Here is a 21647-nt window from a genome sequence, read left to right on the forward strand (position 1 = left end):
CAGGGAATTTAAATATGGGGGTGGCAGCGGAATTTGGCGCCATATTTGACGCTTGTTTCTTGTCTCAGGTGCCTTCGGTGGGCAAGAAGTTCACCTAGTCAAACAACCGGTGCAGAGTTAATGTTTGCGATGTTCTAGATAGAAGTTTTTGTAACAAAGATTGGATTTCTTTTTTTCAGGACTGCTCTCAACAGTTCTCCCTCGTTTTGCCTCTGACCACACCCCTCTGCTCGTGGTGTCCAGTATCAGCCAACGCCCTTCCAATTGCCCCTTTCGGTTCAATAATTTTTGGACGGACCATGTGGAGTTCGACAATGTTGTTGCTGAGTCCTGGGCTGAATGGGTTCTAGGGTAGCCTATCTTATGCCTTATGACCAAGCTTAAGCGGCTGAAAGGGGTTCTCAAAAGCTGGGCGTGATCGGCCTTCCCCCACTTTGAAAGAGCTCGTGACGAGGCAAAGAAAAATCTTACCCAAGCGCAGGAGGAGATTGATTGTAATGGGATGTCTGGTCAGCTGTTCGCAATGGAGGTTGATGCTAAAACGGCCCTAGTCGAGGAACTAGATAATCATGAAAGACTATGGGCTGAAAAGGCGAGAATCATGTGGATGAAGCATGGGGATTGAAACTCTAATTCTTCCATTTATCTGCTAAAATGCAAAGAAATAGAAACACTATCCAATCCCTCAAAAACGAGGATGGGTCAATTGTGGAAGGTCAAAATAATTTGGGTGACTATATTGTGGATTTCTATGAGAGATTTCACAGAACTGTTCCTACAGTAGATCATGTAGAGCTATTGGACAGCATCTCGATGGTTCTCCAACAGGATGACATATACCGCCTGGACTCTCTCCTTGGTAATGCAGAGATCATAAAGGCGGTGTGGGATCTTGACCCTGAAAGCTCGCCTGGACCGGATGGCTTCTCTCGTGCCTTTTTCAGAAAATGTTGGAGATTGTGGAAAGGGATGTGTGCAATGCGGTGAAAGCCTTCTTCAAGACCACCTGTATGCCCAGGGGCGTTACTAATAACTACTTGGTCCTGATTCCAAAAGTGGACGGTGTCGAGTCCCTGGATAAGTTCCGCCCTCTGTGTATGGGAAACTTCTTCTGTAAAATAATTTCGAAGGTCATGGCCATGCGTTTAGAAAAGTTGCTTCCCAGACTTATTTCGGAAGACCAAGGGGCTTTTCAAAAGGGGAAGCTGATCCATGACAACATTAGAGTAGAGTCTGAATTGGAAAACTTGATGTTCTTCTCCACGAGAGGGGGGTGGCCTTGGTCTTAAAATAGACATAAAAAAGGCATACAATACTATTTCATGGCCCTTCCTTTTTCAAGTGATGAAAAAATTTGGATTCTCTAAAAATCGGATTACATGGTTGCACCAATTATTGGCTTCAACCAAGACATATGTTCTAGTCAATGGAGGTCCGCAGGGTTTTTTTGGCGTGGAGCGAGGATTGAGACAGGGGGACCCCATATCCCTCTTACTTTTTATCATAGCGGAATAGGTCCTATCTAGAGGTCTGGCAAGCTTGATTCAGAAAAAAGATCTAATGCCCATTCGTGGCCCTAGAGGCACTGTTTCCCTGGCCATATTTTATTCGCTGATGATATCTTTATCTTCTCAAATGCTTCTTTCAAGTAAATGGTTAATTTAAAAAAAAAAAAAATTGATGAAGTATCAGGAGTTCTCTGGGCAACATATCAACTTTGAGAAGAGCAAACTCTTCCTTGGGAAAATTGCTCCGTCTTGAAAGCAAACCATTTCTGAGACGCTGGGTATCCCCATATGTAGCTTCCCTACTTGATATCTCGGGGTTGAGATCTTTAAGGGAAGAGTTAAGAAGGAGGCGTCGTTGCCTGTGATGGATAAAGTAAAGGGGCACTTTATAGGATGGAAAGGCAAGCTTCTCTCGATGGCGGGTAGAGTGGAGCTAGTTAGGTCTGTTATCTCTAGCATTCCTAATCATAGCTTTACGGTATATTAGTGGCCTTCCTCTCTTCTCACGACCATGGAGAGATGGATGAAAATTTTCATCTGATTAGGGGAAGTGGATACCTCGAAAGCAATCACAGTGAAGTGGGATTCTGTTTGCAAACCAAAGGAGGAGGGGGATTTGGGTATCATAAGACTCAGAGACATGAACATGGCAATGTTGTGCAAATTGGTGTGGAGAATCAAGCATGAGAAATCAACAGCCAGTTAAAGCCAGATTTATGAAGAAAGATGGATCATTTAATAAAGGTTGTCAACCATTGTCTATTGCCCTGGGCATTAGCAAGGCGTGGAAGATTGTGGAGGCAAGCGAATGATGGATTATTGGGAATGGTGATCTTGCGAATTTCTAGAAAGATAAATGGTGGGGTCCCAGGTCTATTCTTGAGGAGATTCAAATTCGTGATCTCCCTCCCCTTACCTGCAATGCCAAGGTTAGTGAATTCATCAGGGATGGTGAGTGGTCTCTCACAGATGTCAGCTCCAATTCTCTCAGAAACATTTTCATGGCAATAAAGGAGTTGAAGATTCCTAATGTCCAGACTGATGATTTATGTATGTGGTAGCTATCCCCACTAGGATCCTTCTCTACCACTATAGCTTGGGAGGACATTAGAAGAGACTCTCCGTCCGTGCATTGGAACTCTTTGATTTGGCGCAAAGACCTTCCTCCTAGAGTTTCAACCTTTGGATGGCGCCTAGCTCATGAAAGGCTTCCTACGGATGAGGTTATAAAAAAAAAAGAATTTTTCTTGCTTCTAGGTGCAATCTCTGTGAACTGGACAAGGAAAGCATGGAGCATATTTTCCTTCATTGTCCGTTCTCGATGGATATATGGGAGAAATTCACAAATTGCTCTGGAATTATATGGACTAAGCACATGTCGATTGAATGCTTATTTCAGTGGTGGAAGAGAAAGGCAAGATCTATCAATTTAAAGAACCCTTGGCTAATAGGGCTTCCCATCATTGCTACCCAGATCTGGAGGGAAAGAAATGGAAGACGATATAAAGGAAAAATGAGGAATGGGGTCTATACCTTTGAATACATTTTCCAGGATCTCTCTCTCTTTTTAGGGAACTCTAAGGGTGAAGTGAAATCTATTCCTGATATAATATGCTGCAAAAAATTGGGGCTGCCGATTGATAATCCAAAGTTCTTTCTGCCGCTTGAAGTGCATTGGGGTAAGCCTCCAAATCACTGGATCAAAATTAATGTTGATGGTAGTTCATTGAGAAACCCAGGCCATGTAGGAGCAGGGGGTATTGCCTGTGATAGTGATGGTCAGGTATGCAATGCTTTTAGCATTTTTTTGGGTGTCAAGAAAATTTATGAAGCTGAATTTGATGCTGTTATGGAAGGGATCTTGTTAGCCAAGAACATGAACGCAAGGAGTTTGTGGGTCAAGTCTGACTCGGCAAGAGAAGTGTCTGCGACTCAAAAGCAACATATCCTGTGGTTTGCTCGCCAAAAAGGGTTGTTTGTCCTTCCTTTTCTAGAGTCCATTCCATAAAAAATCACCCACTGCTTCCATGAGGCGAATACAGTGGCAAATTTTTTGGCGAAGAAGGCAGCTAAGTCGGGAGTGACTACTCGATTTCATTTCCTAGTCATGTTATAGATGATTTAGAGAATGATCCTTTGGGCAGGCATAGATTCCGTTTCCACAAGTGCTTTACGTGCTTTCTTTGCTGATGACCATGCCGAAGGTGGAGATTGCAAGTGGCCTTAGTGGTTCCATGCTTGCTTGTTTTATTGTTTCCTATTTGATGTAATTTCCTTTCCCATTTTTTTTAATCTAATCATCATCTAAAAAAAAAAAAAAACAGTGAAGTTTCAAAATTCATGCATAGGCGGCGACCCTCTGACCCATTATCTCACTCACGTCATACCTTGCGTACGCTTTCATTCTTTCAACTCACGTCCAGGGATCCAATAAATCTGTTCCGATCTGGTTCCGCTCATGTCGGCGATTTATTATTATTATTATTATTATTATTATACCTTTGGTCTTTGCCGATACACTGATTCCGTATTAGTTTGGGCAGGGTTCGATGCCAATCCGATCCGGCCATTTCTACCGATCTGACACGGATTCCTTGTTCCTTGCTCATGTCATGCATAGCTTCTACTTCAATTCTGTAATCAAACTTCTTCCCTTTCCATCATAATATAAATAGTATGAACTACTCACCTGAGGTACATCTGTGAAAGTTTTAATACACAGAGTTCAGTGGAGCACTTATTCATCATCATCCAAAATGCCAGAAACCAACACAGATTCTGCAACAAAGAAGTAATTTAAGCTCTCTCTTTTTTTCCGGTTTTTCTTCTATATCTTATGTAACACATATAAGGTTTCAACCAATTGATCTAAAATAATTCTACTGCTCTGTTTTGCAGATTGGTAGTTGTTACAGGAGCCAATAAGGGGATTGGATTGGAGATATGTCGCCAGTTAGCCACTATTGGCTTTATAGTGGTGTTGACAGCTAGAGATGAGAAGAGGGGTGTTGAAGCTGTGGAGAAGCTTAAAGAGGTTGGACTCTCTCATGTGGTTTTCCATCAACTTGATGTGATGGACCCCTCTAGTATTGCTTCCTTGGCTGATTTCATCAAAACCCAATTTGGAAAGCTTGATATCTTGGTAACATTTGGAACATAATCAATATATTTGATCAATAAAACTCACTCGTAGAAATCCTGCATCTTCATTTACTTTCTAGACTAATGTAGGCTGAAACACATTGTAGGTGAACAATGCAGGAATTATGGGAATTGAAATAGATGATGAAGCTAAAAGAGTCTGGATGACAATAGATGGTCCTGTAAGTCTCTGCTTTACAATCAATATTGATCTTCTGCACTTAAAACATCTGAAGTAATTTCCCCAAGTGTGATCTTCTACACTTAAAACATACTTATAGTTTTCTATTAAATTAAATCGACCGTTTATATGCTTGATTTAATTTCCAAATCAAACTCATGATTTGTGCAGCCGCGTTGGCTGATATCCCTCTTACCTTCTTTGATCAAGTCTGGTTACCACTGCCACCCCCACAATGCCTCTACTTCTATGACTACCCTTACACACTAACCCTAATCACTCACTCTCATTCCACAAATCAAACTCTCACTCTCTTGCACTCTTGTCCATTTCTACCCCCTAGCTGGAAAATTTTCATGGCCTCAGGATTCCTATAAGCCCATAATCCGTTACCTCGATGGTGACTCAGTATCATTAACCATAGCTGAGTCCGACGCCGACTTCAGCTCTCTCTCCGGCGACCATGCAAGAGATGTAAATGAATCACACCCACTTGTTCCATACTTGCAAGCTTCTGGACCAGTTGTTCCTGTGGTGGCAATACAAATCACTGTTTTCCCAAATTTCGGTATCTCTATTGGAATTACAAAAAACCATTCAGTCATCGACGGCAGAGCTATTAGCCACTTCATGAAGACATGGGCTGACTTCCAAGTTAGGAGATGCAACTGAATCTGTATCAACTCTGTCAACCCCATTCATGGACAGGACTGTGATCAAGGACCCCAATGGCCTCGAAAAAGATATACTTGAACGAGTTAGAGAGATTCATGGACACAGATAGAAGCTTAAGAGTGAAGGACATCGAACTTCAAGCAGACATGCTTCGAGCTACATTGTGCTGAATCCAACTGACCTTAGGAGACTCAAGGATTGGGTCTTGGATCGATGCAACATAGATGGAAGACCAGAACCAACCCACCTATCAACATATGTGGTGACTTGTGCTTTCTCCTGGGTTTGCTTGCTTAAAGCAGAAGAAGCAGCAGCAGGAGCTGAGCTTAATCCTAAGAATAATAATATGATTCGCACTCGAACTAGCTTTGGGTTTAGTGTTGATTGCAGGGATCGGATGGAGATGGATCCTCCTATCCCGGGAACGTACTATGCGAATTGTGTTAGACCTGTTGTGGTGACTACAGAAACAAGCAATTTGCTTAAAGAAGATAGAGTGGTGGTGGCATCACAGTTGATAGGAGAGGCAATTCATCACACTGGACAAATAAAAGGACTTTTGAAAGGTTTAGAAAATGGGGTTTCAGGTTTGTTAGAGATGGATTCTGATCAGAAGGGATTTTCAGCAGCTGGATCACCTCGGTTCTGATTTTATGAGTTGGATTTTGGATGGGGGAGGCCCAAGAAGGTGGAATTTGTATCAAAGGATAGAACAGGAGCAATATTTTTGAAAGAGAGCTGTAATTTAGATGGTGGAGTTGAGATTGATTTGGCTCTCAATATGAAGCAAATGGATGCCTTTGCTTCAGTGTTTGTCAATGGGTTTAAGGCTCTTTGATTTATCTAAAGTTATCTTAATGGTCAATAAGTTCAAATCCATTTCAGAATCTCTATGTTTAGTGAGAAGTTAATATCGTGGCATAATAATATACAAATTATGATTACATAATGATTTATCTTTTTGTAATGTGTCTGTCTTTCTTTTCAAATTCAAAAAATTTTGAATTTTTTTTTTCTTGACATCCAAACATAGCTTACAAGAAAAGGAAACATTAGAGGCATTTATAGGATATGATTTTACTAGAGAGAGAATGGGCTATGAAGGGAAGCTGGGAAGGTGAGAGAAGGGTTATGCTCATTTTCTGATAATCTACTTTAAAATTTGATGTTGATCAGGTAGATAGACTCTATTTTGTCTACTTCATGATTTTGCCGCTCAACATGAGCACTAATGGGACTGAATATAATTATTACTGTAAACTACAGTCTTTTAAACAATGGGGGTAATTTATAGCACCATTATTAGAGAGACACCCCATGTATAATACCAAATTATACTCAAACACCTTGTCGTTAGTTGCTATTATGAAATATACCTTATAAGCAGATGTCAGCTACTGTACATATCTTCAAATACCAAAATGCCCTTTGCAATAGGTGAAGTACCTAATATACCCATCTAACCCTTCTTCCACAAGTCCTTCTTCTCCTCCTCTCAACCTTAAACCCTGTTCTCCTTTTTTTCGCTAAAGAAGAGAAATATCTGTTACTATTCGCAGGGGGGAAAATGCGCCACAACCTGAATGTTTGCCGATATCCGGCGATGTCAAAAGAGAGGGAAAAAAAAACCAGTGGCCGTGCACCATAGCTGCAGGCAATCTGAAGAGCCAACCTCAATGTCAGTAGCCTCCCCAATAATTGCAGAAGTGGGGAAGTACTGCCCTGTTGTAACCGTAACTAAGCGTATCAGCTTCAATTTCAGAGTATACAATAGAGCCCATTAATCCTTCTAGTGAAGGGTAAAGCTTACTTGGCTCATTTCAAGTGATCCTGCCCTAGTTTAGACAGAGACGTGTTATACAATTTCTATTCAGAAATCAGACTCTAGACTTCCCAAGTGGAAATCTCATTCTCACCAGACCTGAGAATTGAAACAAATCAACAAAACTTTTAGTTGTCTGGATTCTCATGATCCAAATTGAACTTCTGAATCAGGGATTATGTCACAATCAAAATATTACTAGTTTAGGGCAAAATAGTGGCAGCACACACACGCGTCCTGGATCTTGGCTTTCACATTATCAATGGTGTCCGAGCTCTCAACCGCCATGGTTATGGTCTTGCTGGTAAGGGTCTTCACGAAGATTTGCATGCCACCTCTCAACCGAAGCACCAAGGGGAGAGTGGACTCCTTTTAGATGTTGTAGTCGGCGAGGGTACGGCCATCCTCGAGCTGTTTACCAGCGAAGATCAAACGAGATCAAACGCGGTTGTTTTGGAGGTAGAGATGATGAGGGATTTGGGTAAAAATATGTGTTTTAATCAATAGGGTATAACTGTCATTTTAACTCTTCACTTAACAGTGACTAACGGCAAGGGGTCTAAGTATAATTTGGTATTATATAGGAGGTGTCTCTCTAATAGTGACATTCTCTAAGGGGTGGCACTGTAAATTACCCTTAAACAAGTTGATTGTCGACATGACTTAATTCAGGGTCATTAGTAGAACTGAGATTTTTTGATTGAAATCACTCATTAATTTTTGGGCCTACTAAAATCTTGTCTGATATTTTTCTTATGGTGGTTAATCTTAGGGGATTCATTTTGTTCTCTCTTTATGGTATCAGGGAATCATCTTTAAATGAATAGACAGGCAAGACGTTGCTTGAAATTAATGAGTAAGCAAGGCATGCTAGGTGAGTGGTTCCTATCATATTGAAACTCTTTGGTTTTAGAGCTGTTTGAGGCCCACCATAATTTGGACAATCCTGTAGCAGCTGCTAGCATGATGGGGCTTCAGGTTGCTTAGATATTATACTTTCTCTGCATCTTTGTGTTGATATGGAGAAAGTTCAAAAAATGCTTTCTGAAATTTTTTGTGCTTAGTGTGAAGCCTCCACATCTTCTGAAGCCGCTGCAAAGTTGCAGCGAGCATCCAGCAGTTGGGAATCCCTTGGGGTATATGTTCGGATGTTCCCAGCAGCTGGATGCTCACTGCAACATTACTTGTGTGAACATTTTATGTACTAACTCTGCAGATGCCATGTCTTTCTGGTATGGTTGATGGCCGCTTGGTTCACAAATATGCGGCTTCAACATTGAGGCAACATCAGGATGATATGTATTATCTTACAAAGTTTATTTTTAGATCTTTAAGTCTCAAGAACCTTTCTTACCAACCACACAAAATAAAAAGACCTTATCATCCCATCAGAAGGGAGGATCAAGGAGGAATTTGATTTCATCCTGCTATGGGTTACGGCCGGCATTGATTGACTAACCCAATCGTAGTCCTTGAAACCATGATAGTAATAGTATTCACCAGCTAAAAGTATGAGCACCGACCCTATATTGCAATGTTTCATACTTAGAAGTTATGTTAAAAACCTTTCCTATTACTGATGCAGAGAGAGCAACCAATGATATGTGGCTCAGGATTCCTTAGTTGCATCTAGAAGCAAATTATTATTATTATTTTTTTTTTAATTGAGAAAAGGAAATTTCATTAATTGATGTAGTTGAGAACATTAATCATTGGGCATGTATCTAGAATTCTAAATTTCATTAATTGATGTAGTTGAGAACATTAATCATTGATCATGTATCTAGAATTCTAACTTTCCTATGCAACAATGTGCTTAAGTAATAGTACACATTCGTTTGATAGCTTGATAAAAATATTGATTTGAGAGAGTGATTTATAAACATCCAAAAAAGGGGGATTAATTACGCTCTAAGACCACGAACAAATGTTATTATCTTGAATCAAGTTGTTCAATTCCTCCGCATCACTCTAAACTTGTGTCACATTCCAACCCTTCATCATTGGATTTCTTCAGACTGTAAAGAATGCTTCTGGACACTACATCAATGTTGTCTCTAATCATCAGATAATCTACACAAACTGAGATAAATTTTCCTTTAAATATTACTCCACGAGCCCATCCAGAGTAATTTTGAGATCTATTAGAAACAGTTGTACAAATCAAAATAGGGAAATCATGAAAAGAGGGGGTGATATAATAGAAAATGTTTCATTGTGTTGCATTAAAATAAATAGGATCAATGTGGAAAGAATTGACAGAAAATACAAGAAATCAAATAGCTCTGGGAATAGTGGTCAGATAAAGCTGAAATTTTGGTCCAACTATGGAGGGTTGACAGATCTATCAATTGATGTATAAATTTGACAATATATGAAACCAACTTGCTTAATTTTCCAGATCCAAGCAACTACTAAGAAAATGCAGCAGAAACTGATCATCAACACTGACAAACTGAGTTATTATTATGTCAATGAAATAAAGATGATCAGATTCTAAGATTAAAATCAGCAATCACTGTTAAGTTTGCCAGATCAATATGCTCTGAAAGAGAGATTAAGAAGAAAACAGTTGATAGAATAAGAAAGGATGAGGACTGGTAGCAGATGATAACAGACTGTAACAGAACTAGAAGAAGAAGAAGAAATCTCATAATCAGCCAGCAGAAGATTCTATTACTCAAATCAAGCTGCTCAAAAGAATAAAGGGGGGGGGGGGGGAACCTAATTACATATGCAGCTTCTAAAAATTTATAAATTGACTCATAGACTCTCAATCAGAATCTGAAACTGAATAAAATAATCAAACTCAGAAGAACTCCTAATCTAACTCAAATATTTAGTTACTGAAACTAAACTCCTGATAAGAACTTGATCAACAGCCACTAAATACCAATTTAAATTAAGAAAGATATACAATATTAACCCAAAAATTACAACCTAATGACCCTTCTACCCTTTCTGAACTCAATGATCTGATTTAGGCATGGATTTCTTCAGCCTAGGCTTCCAAACTGGCTACTATTTATCCAGACAGGCTACTGCACCTGCATCAACCAAATATAATGAAGTAACACAGCAGACCATTGGCCAGAGCAGTATGCAAGAAAACTACTATGGTGCCAAAGGAGTGAGTCAAGAACCACCCTACTTCAGATATTTGATTTAGCAAGAATTTTTGATGTTTCATTATCTGTTGGGCAACTGCAGGTAGAGTACAAACCCAACATTGCCAAGAAGTTTCTATGCATTCCTAAGAGCTCATTTAATTTGGGTCATGGTATTGGTAAACTGCATTTAGGTACAGAAAGCTCTTCCATTCTTTCCTTGGACAAGTTTTGCTTTCTTTAGTCCATATTCTTCTTAATATAATCAATTTTCTAGAACAATTGATTTGATTAGAAAAGATAGAAATAGAGAGTTTTTAAAACATGAACAGAGGAAGAAGGAATTGTTGCTGTTTTGAATGAAAAAACTGAAGCAAATAATCGATCCCAATTTTCCAACCCTAAAGTTCACAGGGAATTGGGAAAATTGAAGGTGAAGAAATTGAAAAAGGAAAAAAAAAAAAAAAAATGAACCATTTTTCAATTTGTACGTGTTGCGCAGCAGGGCCATGCTAGTCTTCTCTGTATAGTTCCGATTTTATATTGGTGGTGTGAGACTGTCTTTCTGTTTGGTAATCCCTTGTCTCACATGCCAAATCTACTATTGGGATCTGTCCTATGTGGGCTGGACTCTGGTGCTGGGCTTAGTAAAGGGCGTCTTAATAGAGGATCTCCAAATCCGCTAAAGTTCTACCCCTTAAAGTAGGCAAGCTTGGGTTTTTATGTTGAATGTCTCCATAATTATCATTATAGTTAGGGAAACGTTTTCCTTCACCACACAACCTAAGGCTCCAGAGACCTCCCCCTCCCCCTAATCGAATGGGCTAAATGGATCACATTCTCATTCACCGTAGCCTTAGTGAAACTCGATCTTTATAACTGACTAAAGGTGTCTAGCTACATGGTGACTGTGAAAATCATGTAGAGAGCTTTTTAAATTGTTTTTTCAATAGTCTGAACAATTTTCAAAGAATTATTACAAATATAGAGCAATTAAATTGGTTTGAAATTTTTTGGGCAAGAGATCAATGGATGCCTAGTTGACCATGCACCAACATGGGAGCCAATGAGAACACGTGCAGTGGCATTAGTGCATTAAACTACCTTACCTAGTAAGTGTAACTTCCAATTTGCTACACATTGATAACCCTGGTCATAGCAACTAGACACCAAAATGGGTGAATGACCAATCCAAGTCTGATGATTATCCCACTTAAATCTATTTTCTTCTTATAAAAAATAAAAAATAAACACTAATCCATTTGTAGGTCGCAAAAAAAATATGACCTCAAGCCACTACTTTTCCAAATTTTAATGCCAAATTCTTCCATGTGAAAAAAATTAGGAGCTGTTACGCATTTTACTTCATGAATAACCATGAAAGGTCCATTCTAGAAGGGAGACTATTTATTGTGGAGTGTTTAATATTGTTATATTGCACTCATAAATAATGTGTTAGTATTCATAAACGAAAAGAAAAGAGTAAGAAAAAAAAAAAGGGGGGGGGGGGGGGGGGGGGGGGTGGAAAGGGTTACCTAACATTGCCATTAGCTTTGTCATCATATATTGTTTTTTTTCTTCTGGGATAATAATATGATACATCTTTAGCTTAATTTTTAAGGAAAAAGGAAAGTTGTCTGGTTTCATGGCTCTTGTGTCCAAACATGCACAAGGACATGAAAAATTACTACCCCACCCCTTGATGAGAAATTAAAAATCATATTCATGTTGATGATCCTGTGTGAATTCTCATTGATCCCCGCACTAATGCAAGAGCCACGCGACAGACAGAGATCTCTTGCCCTTTCTTTAAAGAAAAAAAAGCCTTTGTTTAGTCAAATTGAAGTCAAGGCAAATTACATTTTATGAATTTCTAAATCAACAATAACAACAATCAAAACATTATCCCAACTTAATGGGGTTGGTTGCACGGAGGTTCCAAACAAGAACGAATGCAAGGATCCAAGTAAAAAGATTGACTAGTTATGACTGATTATAATAAAGTGTCGATTGTCTACTTGAAGTACCACTATAGATCAGTCATAGGCTCATTACGACAAACTATAATAAGGTACCGTCTACTTGATGTACCAATATAGATTGATCGAGTCAAATTACATCCACCACCAAGACAATCCATCACCCAACCCACTTTTATGAAAGGAGGAATGAGCAAAAGAATTCTTGACAGCCATTAAAGGAACGAAGTTGCATTCTTGAGTTTCTAAATCAAGGGGAGATAATTGAAATTATAGTATAGTCTAGAAAATAAAGATGATTGAATGATGATTATATATAATCTACATGGATATTCACAAATTTTGAAACTAATCTACCTAAGAAACCTAATGTAATTTCAATAACAAATGAAACTCAAAATTATATTGTTCTATTAACAATTGTAACTTAGTTTATTTACTTATTAGAAGTAAGATGGTCAGAAGGAACAAAGAGGTGTACAGAAACAAGAAGTACTCTCACATCAGGGGGAAAAAAAAAAAAGGGTAAACTCCAACTCTTTCTCTCTCTTGAAGATGAACCATGGCCATGCATGATTAAAAGTTCGATACTTCCTTCTGAAAAAAGAAAAGGCCAGAAGGGCCATCATCAGGCAACAAAGCCAACTTCACAGGACCTGCTGCACCTTCTTCAACAGTACAGACCCCAGTGTTGTAGTTAATGTCAGTTTTGACATAACCAGGGCAGACACAATTTATGCGAAATTTGGGTAACATCCTAGCCAGAATTCTTGTGTAGGCATTCATAGCTGCTTTGGACATTGTATATGCAGGCCAGCCATGGGTTTCCTTGAAATCCTTTAGAAACTTGTTCAACACTTCGTCCACTCTTTCTTCTGTGAGGCCATCCTCATCGCTTCGCACTTCTTTGGCCCATGTGTCGGTGACATACTGCAACAGAGCATTCTTTTAAGACCAATTAAAATAGACCATAAATAGTGAAACCCAAATAGTTAGGGAAAGGATTTATTGAGTGTGTAGAAATTCCAGAGGGTTGGTGCATTTTTAACAGGTGAAGTGGTTACTACTTACTAGTGTAAGTTTGATTGATCTGTGCTAGAACTTAATCCAGATTGGTACATGAAAATCAGAGAATCCACTGAAAGGATCATGCCAAAGTCAAAGGGTCAAGCTCTCTCTTTGAGCCCAGGAAGATTCCCTTGTGGATCTTGGAACCATGACAATATTGCAAACCCAGATACTAACATTTAGAAAGAACGAAAATTCCATATCCTCTAGGAAAGGTTATGCTAGTAATACTCTTATATCTCAATACAAAGTTTATTTGAACTGAATCGAAAACATATTAGAGAAATTGAAATTCCATTACTAAACCAAAAGGGATAGCTTCTCTATACCTGTAGCTTCCCTCCAGATGATGAAACATTAACAATTCTTGGTGAATCAGATAGCTGAAGGAGGGGAAGAAGTGCTTCAGTCACTCTTTTGGCACCATAGTAGTTTGCTTGCACACATTCTTCAGCCATTTCAGGGGTCTCTCTTGCTAGTTCCCTGTATTTGATAAACCTAACTTCGGGCTGCATCAATAAAAACGGTTCAGACTTTTTCATTTTATTTCATCTAAGATCACCATTGAAGTCTCATATAAATAGTCGATTTAATTTAATAGAAAACTAGAAGTATGTCTTAGCATCAAACTTTGTGAAATAACTTCAAACATCTGAAGTGCAGAAGGTAATATATAAAAGCCAAGTTCTTATGGTAAAGCAGAGACTTAACAGGATCATCTACTGCCATCAAGACTCTGTAAGCATCATCATCTAATTTAATTCCATTAATTCCTGCGTTGTTCACCTGCAATTAATGAGTTTCAACCTACATCAGTCGAGAAATTTAATCAAGCTACAGGATTTCTGCGACTGAGTTCCAAATGTTACCAAGATATCAAGCTTTCCAAACTGTTTGATGAAATCAGCCAGGGAAGCAACACTAGCAGGGTCCATCACATCAAGTTGATGAAAAACCACATTAGAGAGTCCAGACCCTTTGAGCTTCTCCACAGCTTCAACACCCCTCTTCTCATCTCTAGCTGTCAACACCACTATAAAGCCAATTGTGGCTAACTGGTGACATATCTCCAATCCAATCCCTTTATTGGCTCCTGTAACGACTACCAATCTGCAAAACAGAGCAGTAGAATTATTTTAGATCATTTGGTTGAAACCCTAATGGGTTACACAAGATTTAAGAAAGAAGAGCTAAAATTACTTCTTTGCTGCAGAATCTATGTTGGTTTCTGGCATTTTGGATGATGAGTGAGTGCTCTATCCGGATGAACTCGAGTATTATCCTTTCATATTTTATAAATTAATTTACGACACCACCCCTGAAGAATGTCATTACTATACGAACATCCCTTCTGTTTCATTAAATTAGACTCAGACTCCTACCGTAAGTCATGATTAAAAAATATACCCTCTATGCTGATGTCAGCATTAATATTTTATTTTAAATACCAAAATACTCTCATTAAATATAAAATACCTAAAATACCCTTATAATAGTTCCTATTACTTTCACCCAAATCCATAGATATAGGTTTGGTCCCATTCCATGACCACATTCCACCAGCGATCATTCAGAGCAGCGGCAACAGACGGCGACTAGGAGAAACCCCTTTGTGCTTGAATCGTGAGGGTGGTCTGGAGGTGCCATCGTCGAGGGTGGTCTGGGAGCAGGTAACGATGAAGTAGCCGGCCAAGAAGCTTAGGATTCGGTCCAACATCACTGGAGCATTTGGGTTTTGGGTGGGCAAATGAAGGGAGATCTCCGAAGGAGAGACCTGTGCCCTAGCACCGGCCTCGGCGATGATCTCCAGAAGGTCGAGGTGGCGGCAGATTTCAACACCATGGGCAGCACCGAGAAGCTAGCCTATTGCATCACATACAAAAGAACGAATAAAACCTGATTGCACAACAATACTTAGACACCAAACTCAACCAATCTCATCTGACCACCGAAAACTCTTACAAGTTCCAATTAACGCTACTCTCGACAAAAAAAATCTCTCCAAATCAGCGAATTGTAGCAAAATCAGGGTGAATCAGATTATGACACCCTAGCAAATCCCCAGAAAAAGCCTAGTATTTGTGCAAGAAGTGAGATCTCGTGGAAGTTCAGTTGAGATGAAAATTTGAAGCGCAAACATTCTCAGATCGAATGGGTGGATGCTTTCGATGAGAGCTTCAACAACACGACTGAGTCTTGAGAGAGAGAAGGAGAAGAAATATTCAAAGGAGGAAAAGAGAACAATCGGGGAAGAAGTTAGAAGAGAGAGACATGAGAGAAGCGGGGGAAGAAAGTTATTTTGTACAGAAAATCTTTGGGATGACATTCTTCAGAATGATAATTCTTAATTTTTGGAGTTGTTGGTTTCACTAGGATGATCTTCATAAGTGAGTATCATATTTTTCATGAATAATTATATTACAAATGATGTATTCCAAATCTGAGTTTACCTCAATACTTAAACTCAATTTGAGCAACATTTTTATCATCTAGTATAAAAAGAGAAAGCAGAAAGACGTTCTTTACGGAAGCTAATATCTCAACCCGTGAGAAACATGTACTAGCCTTAAGGCAACCAAACGACTTTCAGAAAGAAACATAATTCAAAAGAATATCTATCAAAAGATTGAAATTCATATCCAATACATACACCATTTGATTTATCAAACCAAACACCCCCTAAAGAAATGAGAGACAGAGAGAGGAAAGTGTGTCCCAACTAATTGACAGAAACAAAATCAATGTATCCCTTCCCTGGTATCCTGTCCGGACTCCTGAGCTTATAGTTTATATAGAATGGGAAATTTACAGCGACATCGACATTGAAGGCAACAATGGTGTCTTTGACCTCAACGATGATGACTCTGATGGCAAGACCGTGGGTGGTGACGAAGGAGGCGACGGGCAGAGTGGGATAAGTTAGGGATAGCCGCGGTGTGAATGAGGTAAATTAACCATCATACCAAAGAGGATAACTGTTATGCTTATGAGCAGTGATGAAGAACGCCGCCGACGGTGGTGCTGTGCCGCTGGTTTGCGTCTCTCTCTCTCCCCTCGAGTCTCTTCAGTGAGGTAAGAATAGGTAGATGTGAAGAAAAATTGGGTTAAAATGAGTTTTAGTGAAAATGGTATAACAGTCATTTTACCTCTTGACTTAATCATGTTTGACAATAAAGGGTTTGAGTCTAATTTGATGAAATAGAGAAAGTATTCTTATAATTATGACATTCTCCATGAGGTAGCATTGTAAATTTTGTGAAAGAAGTTTGATTAGAGATTTTAATAAATAGAAGTAGACGCGGGGCATGACGTGAGTGAGACAATGAGATGATGATTCGGTGAGTCGTCCTTGCTGACCCACTAATCCCAGTCCTACATCATCCTTTTCAATCAATAAAAACATAAAAATGTGTCTCTCGTCGTCCCAATGTTTTATTAGTTAGAGTTTTTTATTTTTTATTTTTGGAAAATTTTCCTATGTCTATATAAATTACAAAACAAGTGGGGTCGTTGATTTTGTTCTCCATTTACTTTTCATATAAGAAATATATTGCAATTATTGTTATAATCTAATAGATTCTAAAAGTCATCCCCTCTTCCACCCTCATGAAGATTCTCTGCAGTGAGTGCAACAGTGCGGTGAACATCGAATGGTCAGAGGACCTCAAAGCACGGAGGCCTGATCAAGTCCTCGTACGAGAACCTGATCTTGGATTCCTGATCTTGGATTCTCGTACGCTTAAAAAGTGGACATGTGTATTCCACTAAAAACTATTACTTGGATTACCTAGAGTTTCGTTGCCTCCCTTTATCTCTCTTCCGATTTAAATGTTATACCATCTTATCTCTCTTTTAACTTAAATACTATTTTATATAATTTTTTTATAATTTTTTTTTATTTTAATTAACTGATTCAAACAATAATAATACAAAAGTCTCTCTCTTCCAATTATCCAATGCTATTCAATACAACACCAATATTGATCTAATACGATATTAACCCGATTCAATCCAATCCACATATTATCGATGTACCATATCTCTAAATCATTATCATGCTTACATATAATATTTTGGATTTATACTAAAACATTGTAGGGACTTGTGAACCCTTGAATGGTGGGTGAACGGTGAACGGTGGTTGAACCATCTTCTATGAATGAACAAAACTTTATTATCAATATTTTATTATTTTTTAGTTTTTATTGATATCCCATTAGTATCTATTGAGACGCTTGAGATCAATATCTCAAGCTATTTTGTAGGATTGAAAACAATATTAAATTATAATTAAATTGAAAAGAAATAAAATAAATTTAATAAACCTTGAGGAGAGAGTGTGGTTCCGTGAGTGGAAGAGATAGTGGGGAGAGAAAATATGAAGTGAGAGAAAATAGGAAAAAAATTAGTCGGTTAAAAATTTATGCATGAGAGAGAATAAATGGATTACACATGTTCACTTTTTAAGTGTACGAGAATCCAAAATCAGGTTCTCGTACGAGGACCTGATTTGGACACCAAAGCATGTGCCCGGATTAGGGGTGTCAATTTTAAGCCTGCACCGATAGGCCCGATCGAGTCCGACATGCTTACGGCCCAATTAATAAACATGTCGAGTTTTTATTAAACGGACGTTCACAGTGCAAGTAGTTAGACCGTCAGGCGCCCGATTGAACCAACACATTTATATGTCCGGCTTGAACTGATGACTCATTGTAGCCCGACCCAACTCGACCCCCTTTAATACTAAATAAAATTCTTATTTTGCCACTACTAATAAAAAACAAATTAAGCTTTCTTACCCTTTGTTTTGTAATAGGATTTGATTTAATTAAGCTTTATTTTGTAAATTGTAAAGGTCATAATCTCTTCTTTTTCTTTGTAAGAACAACCATAATCTCATATCATTTCTCTTTCTTATTAAAGATTTGCCTCATATATTTCTAGGCATTCAACCAATTTAAAAAAAAAAAAGAATTTTATGGTAAGCACATTTAAAGCTCGTTTAAACTTATATATGTCCATATAGCCTGGTTAAGACCCATTTAAGGAAGCCCGATTAAAGTCAGACACCGACCGGCCTGATTATAAATCATACCATGCCTCCCCAAAACTAGGCCCTTTTACTTAAACGGGCATTCACGGTGCAAGACTTCCAAGTGGTCAAGCCCGATCGAGACTAGCCCGGCCTGACCAGTTGACACCCCTAGCCCGGATGCTCTTAGCCATCCGATGCTCACCGCAACGCTGCACTCACTGCAGAGAATAATCGCTCCCCCCCCCCCCCCCCAACCTAACAATAAATGAGGATGATCTTTGGAGACACAACTAGTTGGTTCGTCCTCGTCTACACCAAGGATTTAGTCGCAAGGTGAGCGTCATGCAAGTGGGGTAGAGACAACAAGGGTTCTGGCAATGTGCGTTCCACTGCCACCTTCTTTAGTTACCCATTCTACTTGATCGTCCGAGATTTAACTAAACTCATAGGCGGGGATTGGGAGTGAAAGTATCAAACGGTTGTATTTTGAATGTCTCCACATATTGAAAAGTAGGCATCACATACGTAGGTTTAACAATATTTCGAGTATTATGTAATGGACCAAGTTTCCCTCCACCAATTGCGGGCGTTGGATGGGCGAAAGAAGACATCAGATGCATATATATTTTGAAAATATACTAAAAAACTCTATAAGTGTGTGAACCCTAGAATAACAGGACAGCTGTCCTCAGATGGAGGAAAACTTTTTCAAACTCAATTTGAGGAGTCGCTCTATTGATATAAAACTTGTGTAGAGTGTAGACCAAAACTTTTTCAATTTGTGCGGATGTTTTTAACAGGCAGTTCAAAATGCATCACGTCATGCCTGGCGTCTGCTTCCATTCTTTAAAATCTCTAATCAAACTTTTTCTTTCCACTCAAGTCCAGTCCAGGGATTTAGTAATGGATTCAGTATATCACAATCAGTCAAGAATCGGTCTCATGCCCCTGTCAATACTGATCCAATACGGCCGCTTCAACCGATCTATTACTGATTCCTTGTTCCATGCTCACATCACACGTGACGTCTACTTCAGTTTTCTAATCAAACTTCTTGGCGGAAATTACAGTGACCTCCCCTGAAGAATCTGACAATAACATTGCACCCCTATCAAATGAAAGTATGAACATTGCACTTTATGATCAAACTCATGATTTGTGATGAATTGTTCAATTCCCAGAATGATCTTGGCATTTTGGAGTTCAATGGTGATCCAGAAAGAGAGAGACTAATGAGATTCTCCATCTGTGTCATGATAATGTCTTAGCTATCAGAGGACTGAACTGTTTTAATTAACTCAGGCAGCAGGAAGTTCGGATAGTAAAATATAGTGAAGCAGCAAGACAGACCCATGAAACAGCGGAAGAATGTGTACAAACAAACTACTATGGCACCAAAAGAGTGATTGAAGCACTTCTTCCCCTCCTTCAGCTATCTGATTCACCAAGAATTGTTAATGTTTCATCATCTCTAGGGGAGCTACAGGTATAGACTACCAACTCAACTTTGTTGAGAATTTGACTAGGTTCCTTAAAGAATGTTTGTTGCAGCATGTCACAGACATATGGGCCAGAGAAGTGCTAAGCAATGTGGGTGGCCTCACGGAAGAAAGAGTGGAAGATGTGTTGAACAAGTTTCTAAGGCTGCGTTTGGTTGCAAGGGAAATGGGAACGAAAGTGAAGGGAAGTGAAGTGAATGGAAGGGAAGTGAATCAATTTTTTATTCTCTTTGAGTCGTTTGGTTGCAATAGAAGTGAAGTGAAATCAATTTATCATAGTTGTTTGGTTGGATGTAAAATTGATATAAAATATATGTAAAATTTTAAAAAACTAATAATCCAACCAAACTCCTCAAAAGAGATTGGGGTGGGGTGGGGTGGGGTAGGGTGGGTTGGGGGGAGGGAGGAGAGTACTTTTCAATCCAGATCCCACCCAACTCCTTAAATTTTATATTGGTTATGTGAATCAGGTCATTCAAGGTTTGTACCAAATCAAACCAAATGTCATTAGATACTATGTTCTATCATTAACCAAAATAAATCATTTCATTCTATATATCAAATGAACGCAGCATAAATAAATATTTAAAATAATATAAAAGATGATCACAAAAAAAACAGTAATAGATCACAAGTGATAACAATTGAAAGGCCCATTCCAAAAATCTTTTGGTCAAAACAAACCCAACAGGTCAGTAATGTTCCATCTGGCTCAAACCCAAAGTCTTTTTGTCAAAACAAACCCAATTGAGTCGCGTGAGAGAGAGAGATCGTTGAGAGTCATGAGCGGGGTGAGAGTCGCAAGAGTGGGAGAGAGATCGTGAGAGTAGGGGTTTTTTTTTCTTCCTATTTTGGTGGGGAAATAAAAAGGAAAATTTTAATGGTTAAGTGAGATTTTTTTCACATGTAAAATATATTTCCCCTTGCAATCAAACATCTAAATTTATTTTTTATAGGAAAAATATTTCACTTTACATAAAAAATTTACATTCTCCTTGCAACCAAACAAAGCCTAAAGGATTTCAAGGAAAGCAAAGGCTTGCCTGCCTACACAATGTCCAAAGCAACCATGAATGCCTACACAAGGATTCTGGCAATGAAGTTTCCCAAATTTCGCATAAATTGTGTCAAACCTGGTTATGTCAAAACTGACCTTAACTACAACACTGGGATCTTTACTGTTGACGAAGGTGCAGCTTGTCCTGTGAAGTTGGCTTTGTTGCCCGATGATGGCCCTTCTGGAATTTCCATTTTTCAGAAGGAAGCGTAACCTTTTAATCATAGATGGCTATAGTTCATCTTCCTAAGAGAGAAAAGAGCAGGAGTTACCTTCTTGTCTCCGTACACCTCTTTGTTCCTTCTATGTATTGAGCGTCTTTCTCCTAATATGAAAATAAAGTAAGCTGCAATTGGTAATTGAACAATACAATTTTGAATTTCATTTTCTATTGGAAATAGATTATTTAAAAAAATAATTAATAATAATAATAATAATAATAATAATAGTCAGCATATCCCTCTTGAATAAGGAAATAAAGTAGGAAATTCTATTAAGAAAAAAAAAAAAAAACATTCCAATACACGAGGCTCCTGCTAGGTAGCTACTGCAAGGTCAGCAAGGGGGCAAAG

The 21647-nt window shown here is 38.7% G+C and overlaps 2 protein-coding genes and 1 non-coding gene across 4 annotated transcripts; 1 reads left to right on the top strand and 2 right to left on the bottom strand.

Moving 5' to 3' along the window:
• The first annotated feature begins 1344 nt into the window (after nucleotides 1-1344).
• On the top strand, nucleotides 1345-21288 carry LOC122089572 ((+)-neomenthol dehydrogenase-like). The gene is made up of 6 exons (XM_042659306.1): nucleotides 1345-1432; nucleotides 4427-4650; nucleotides 4757-4831; nucleotides 19829-20005; nucleotides 20071-20172; nucleotides 21037-21288. The coding sequence occupies exons 1-6, from the start codon at nucleotides 1345-1347 to the stop codon at nucleotides 21286-21288; spliced, it is 918 nt and encodes a 305-aa protein (XP_042515240.1).
• LOC122090211 lies at nucleotides 10897-10994 on the bottom strand. Its single transcript, XR_006143453.1, has one exon. It is a non-coding gene; the product is annotated as a U6 spliceosomal RNA (small nuclear RNA).
• Nucleotides 12802-14834, bottom strand: LOC122088727 (salutaridine reductase-like). Of its 2 annotated transcripts, none has more exons than XM_042658050.1 (5): nucleotides 14682-14834; nucleotides 14351-14591; nucleotides 14193-14267; nucleotides 13811-13990; nucleotides 12802-13343 (listed from the first exon to the last, which is right to left on the bottom strand). In XM_042658050.1, the coding sequence occupies exons 1-5, from the start codon at nucleotides 14714-14716 to the stop codon at nucleotides 12990-12992; spliced, it is 885 nt and encodes a 294-aa protein (XP_042513984.1). In that variant the 5' UTR covers nucleotides 14717-14834; the 3' UTR covers nucleotides 12802-12989. The 2 variants fall into 2 exon arrangements, with proteins under 2 accessions (XP_042513984.1, XP_042513982.1); XM_042658048.1 differs by having other exon boundaries at nucleotides 12802-13358.
• Nucleotides 21289-21647: the final 359 nt, after the last annotated feature.

Source organism: Macadamia integrifolia, chromosome 9 (assembly GCF_013358625.1).
Source record: "Macadamia integrifolia cultivar HAES 741 chromosome 9, SCU_Mint_v3, whole genome shotgun sequence".
NCBI lineage: Eukaryota > Viridiplantae > Streptophyta > Magnoliopsida > Proteales > Proteaceae > Macadamia > Macadamia integrifolia.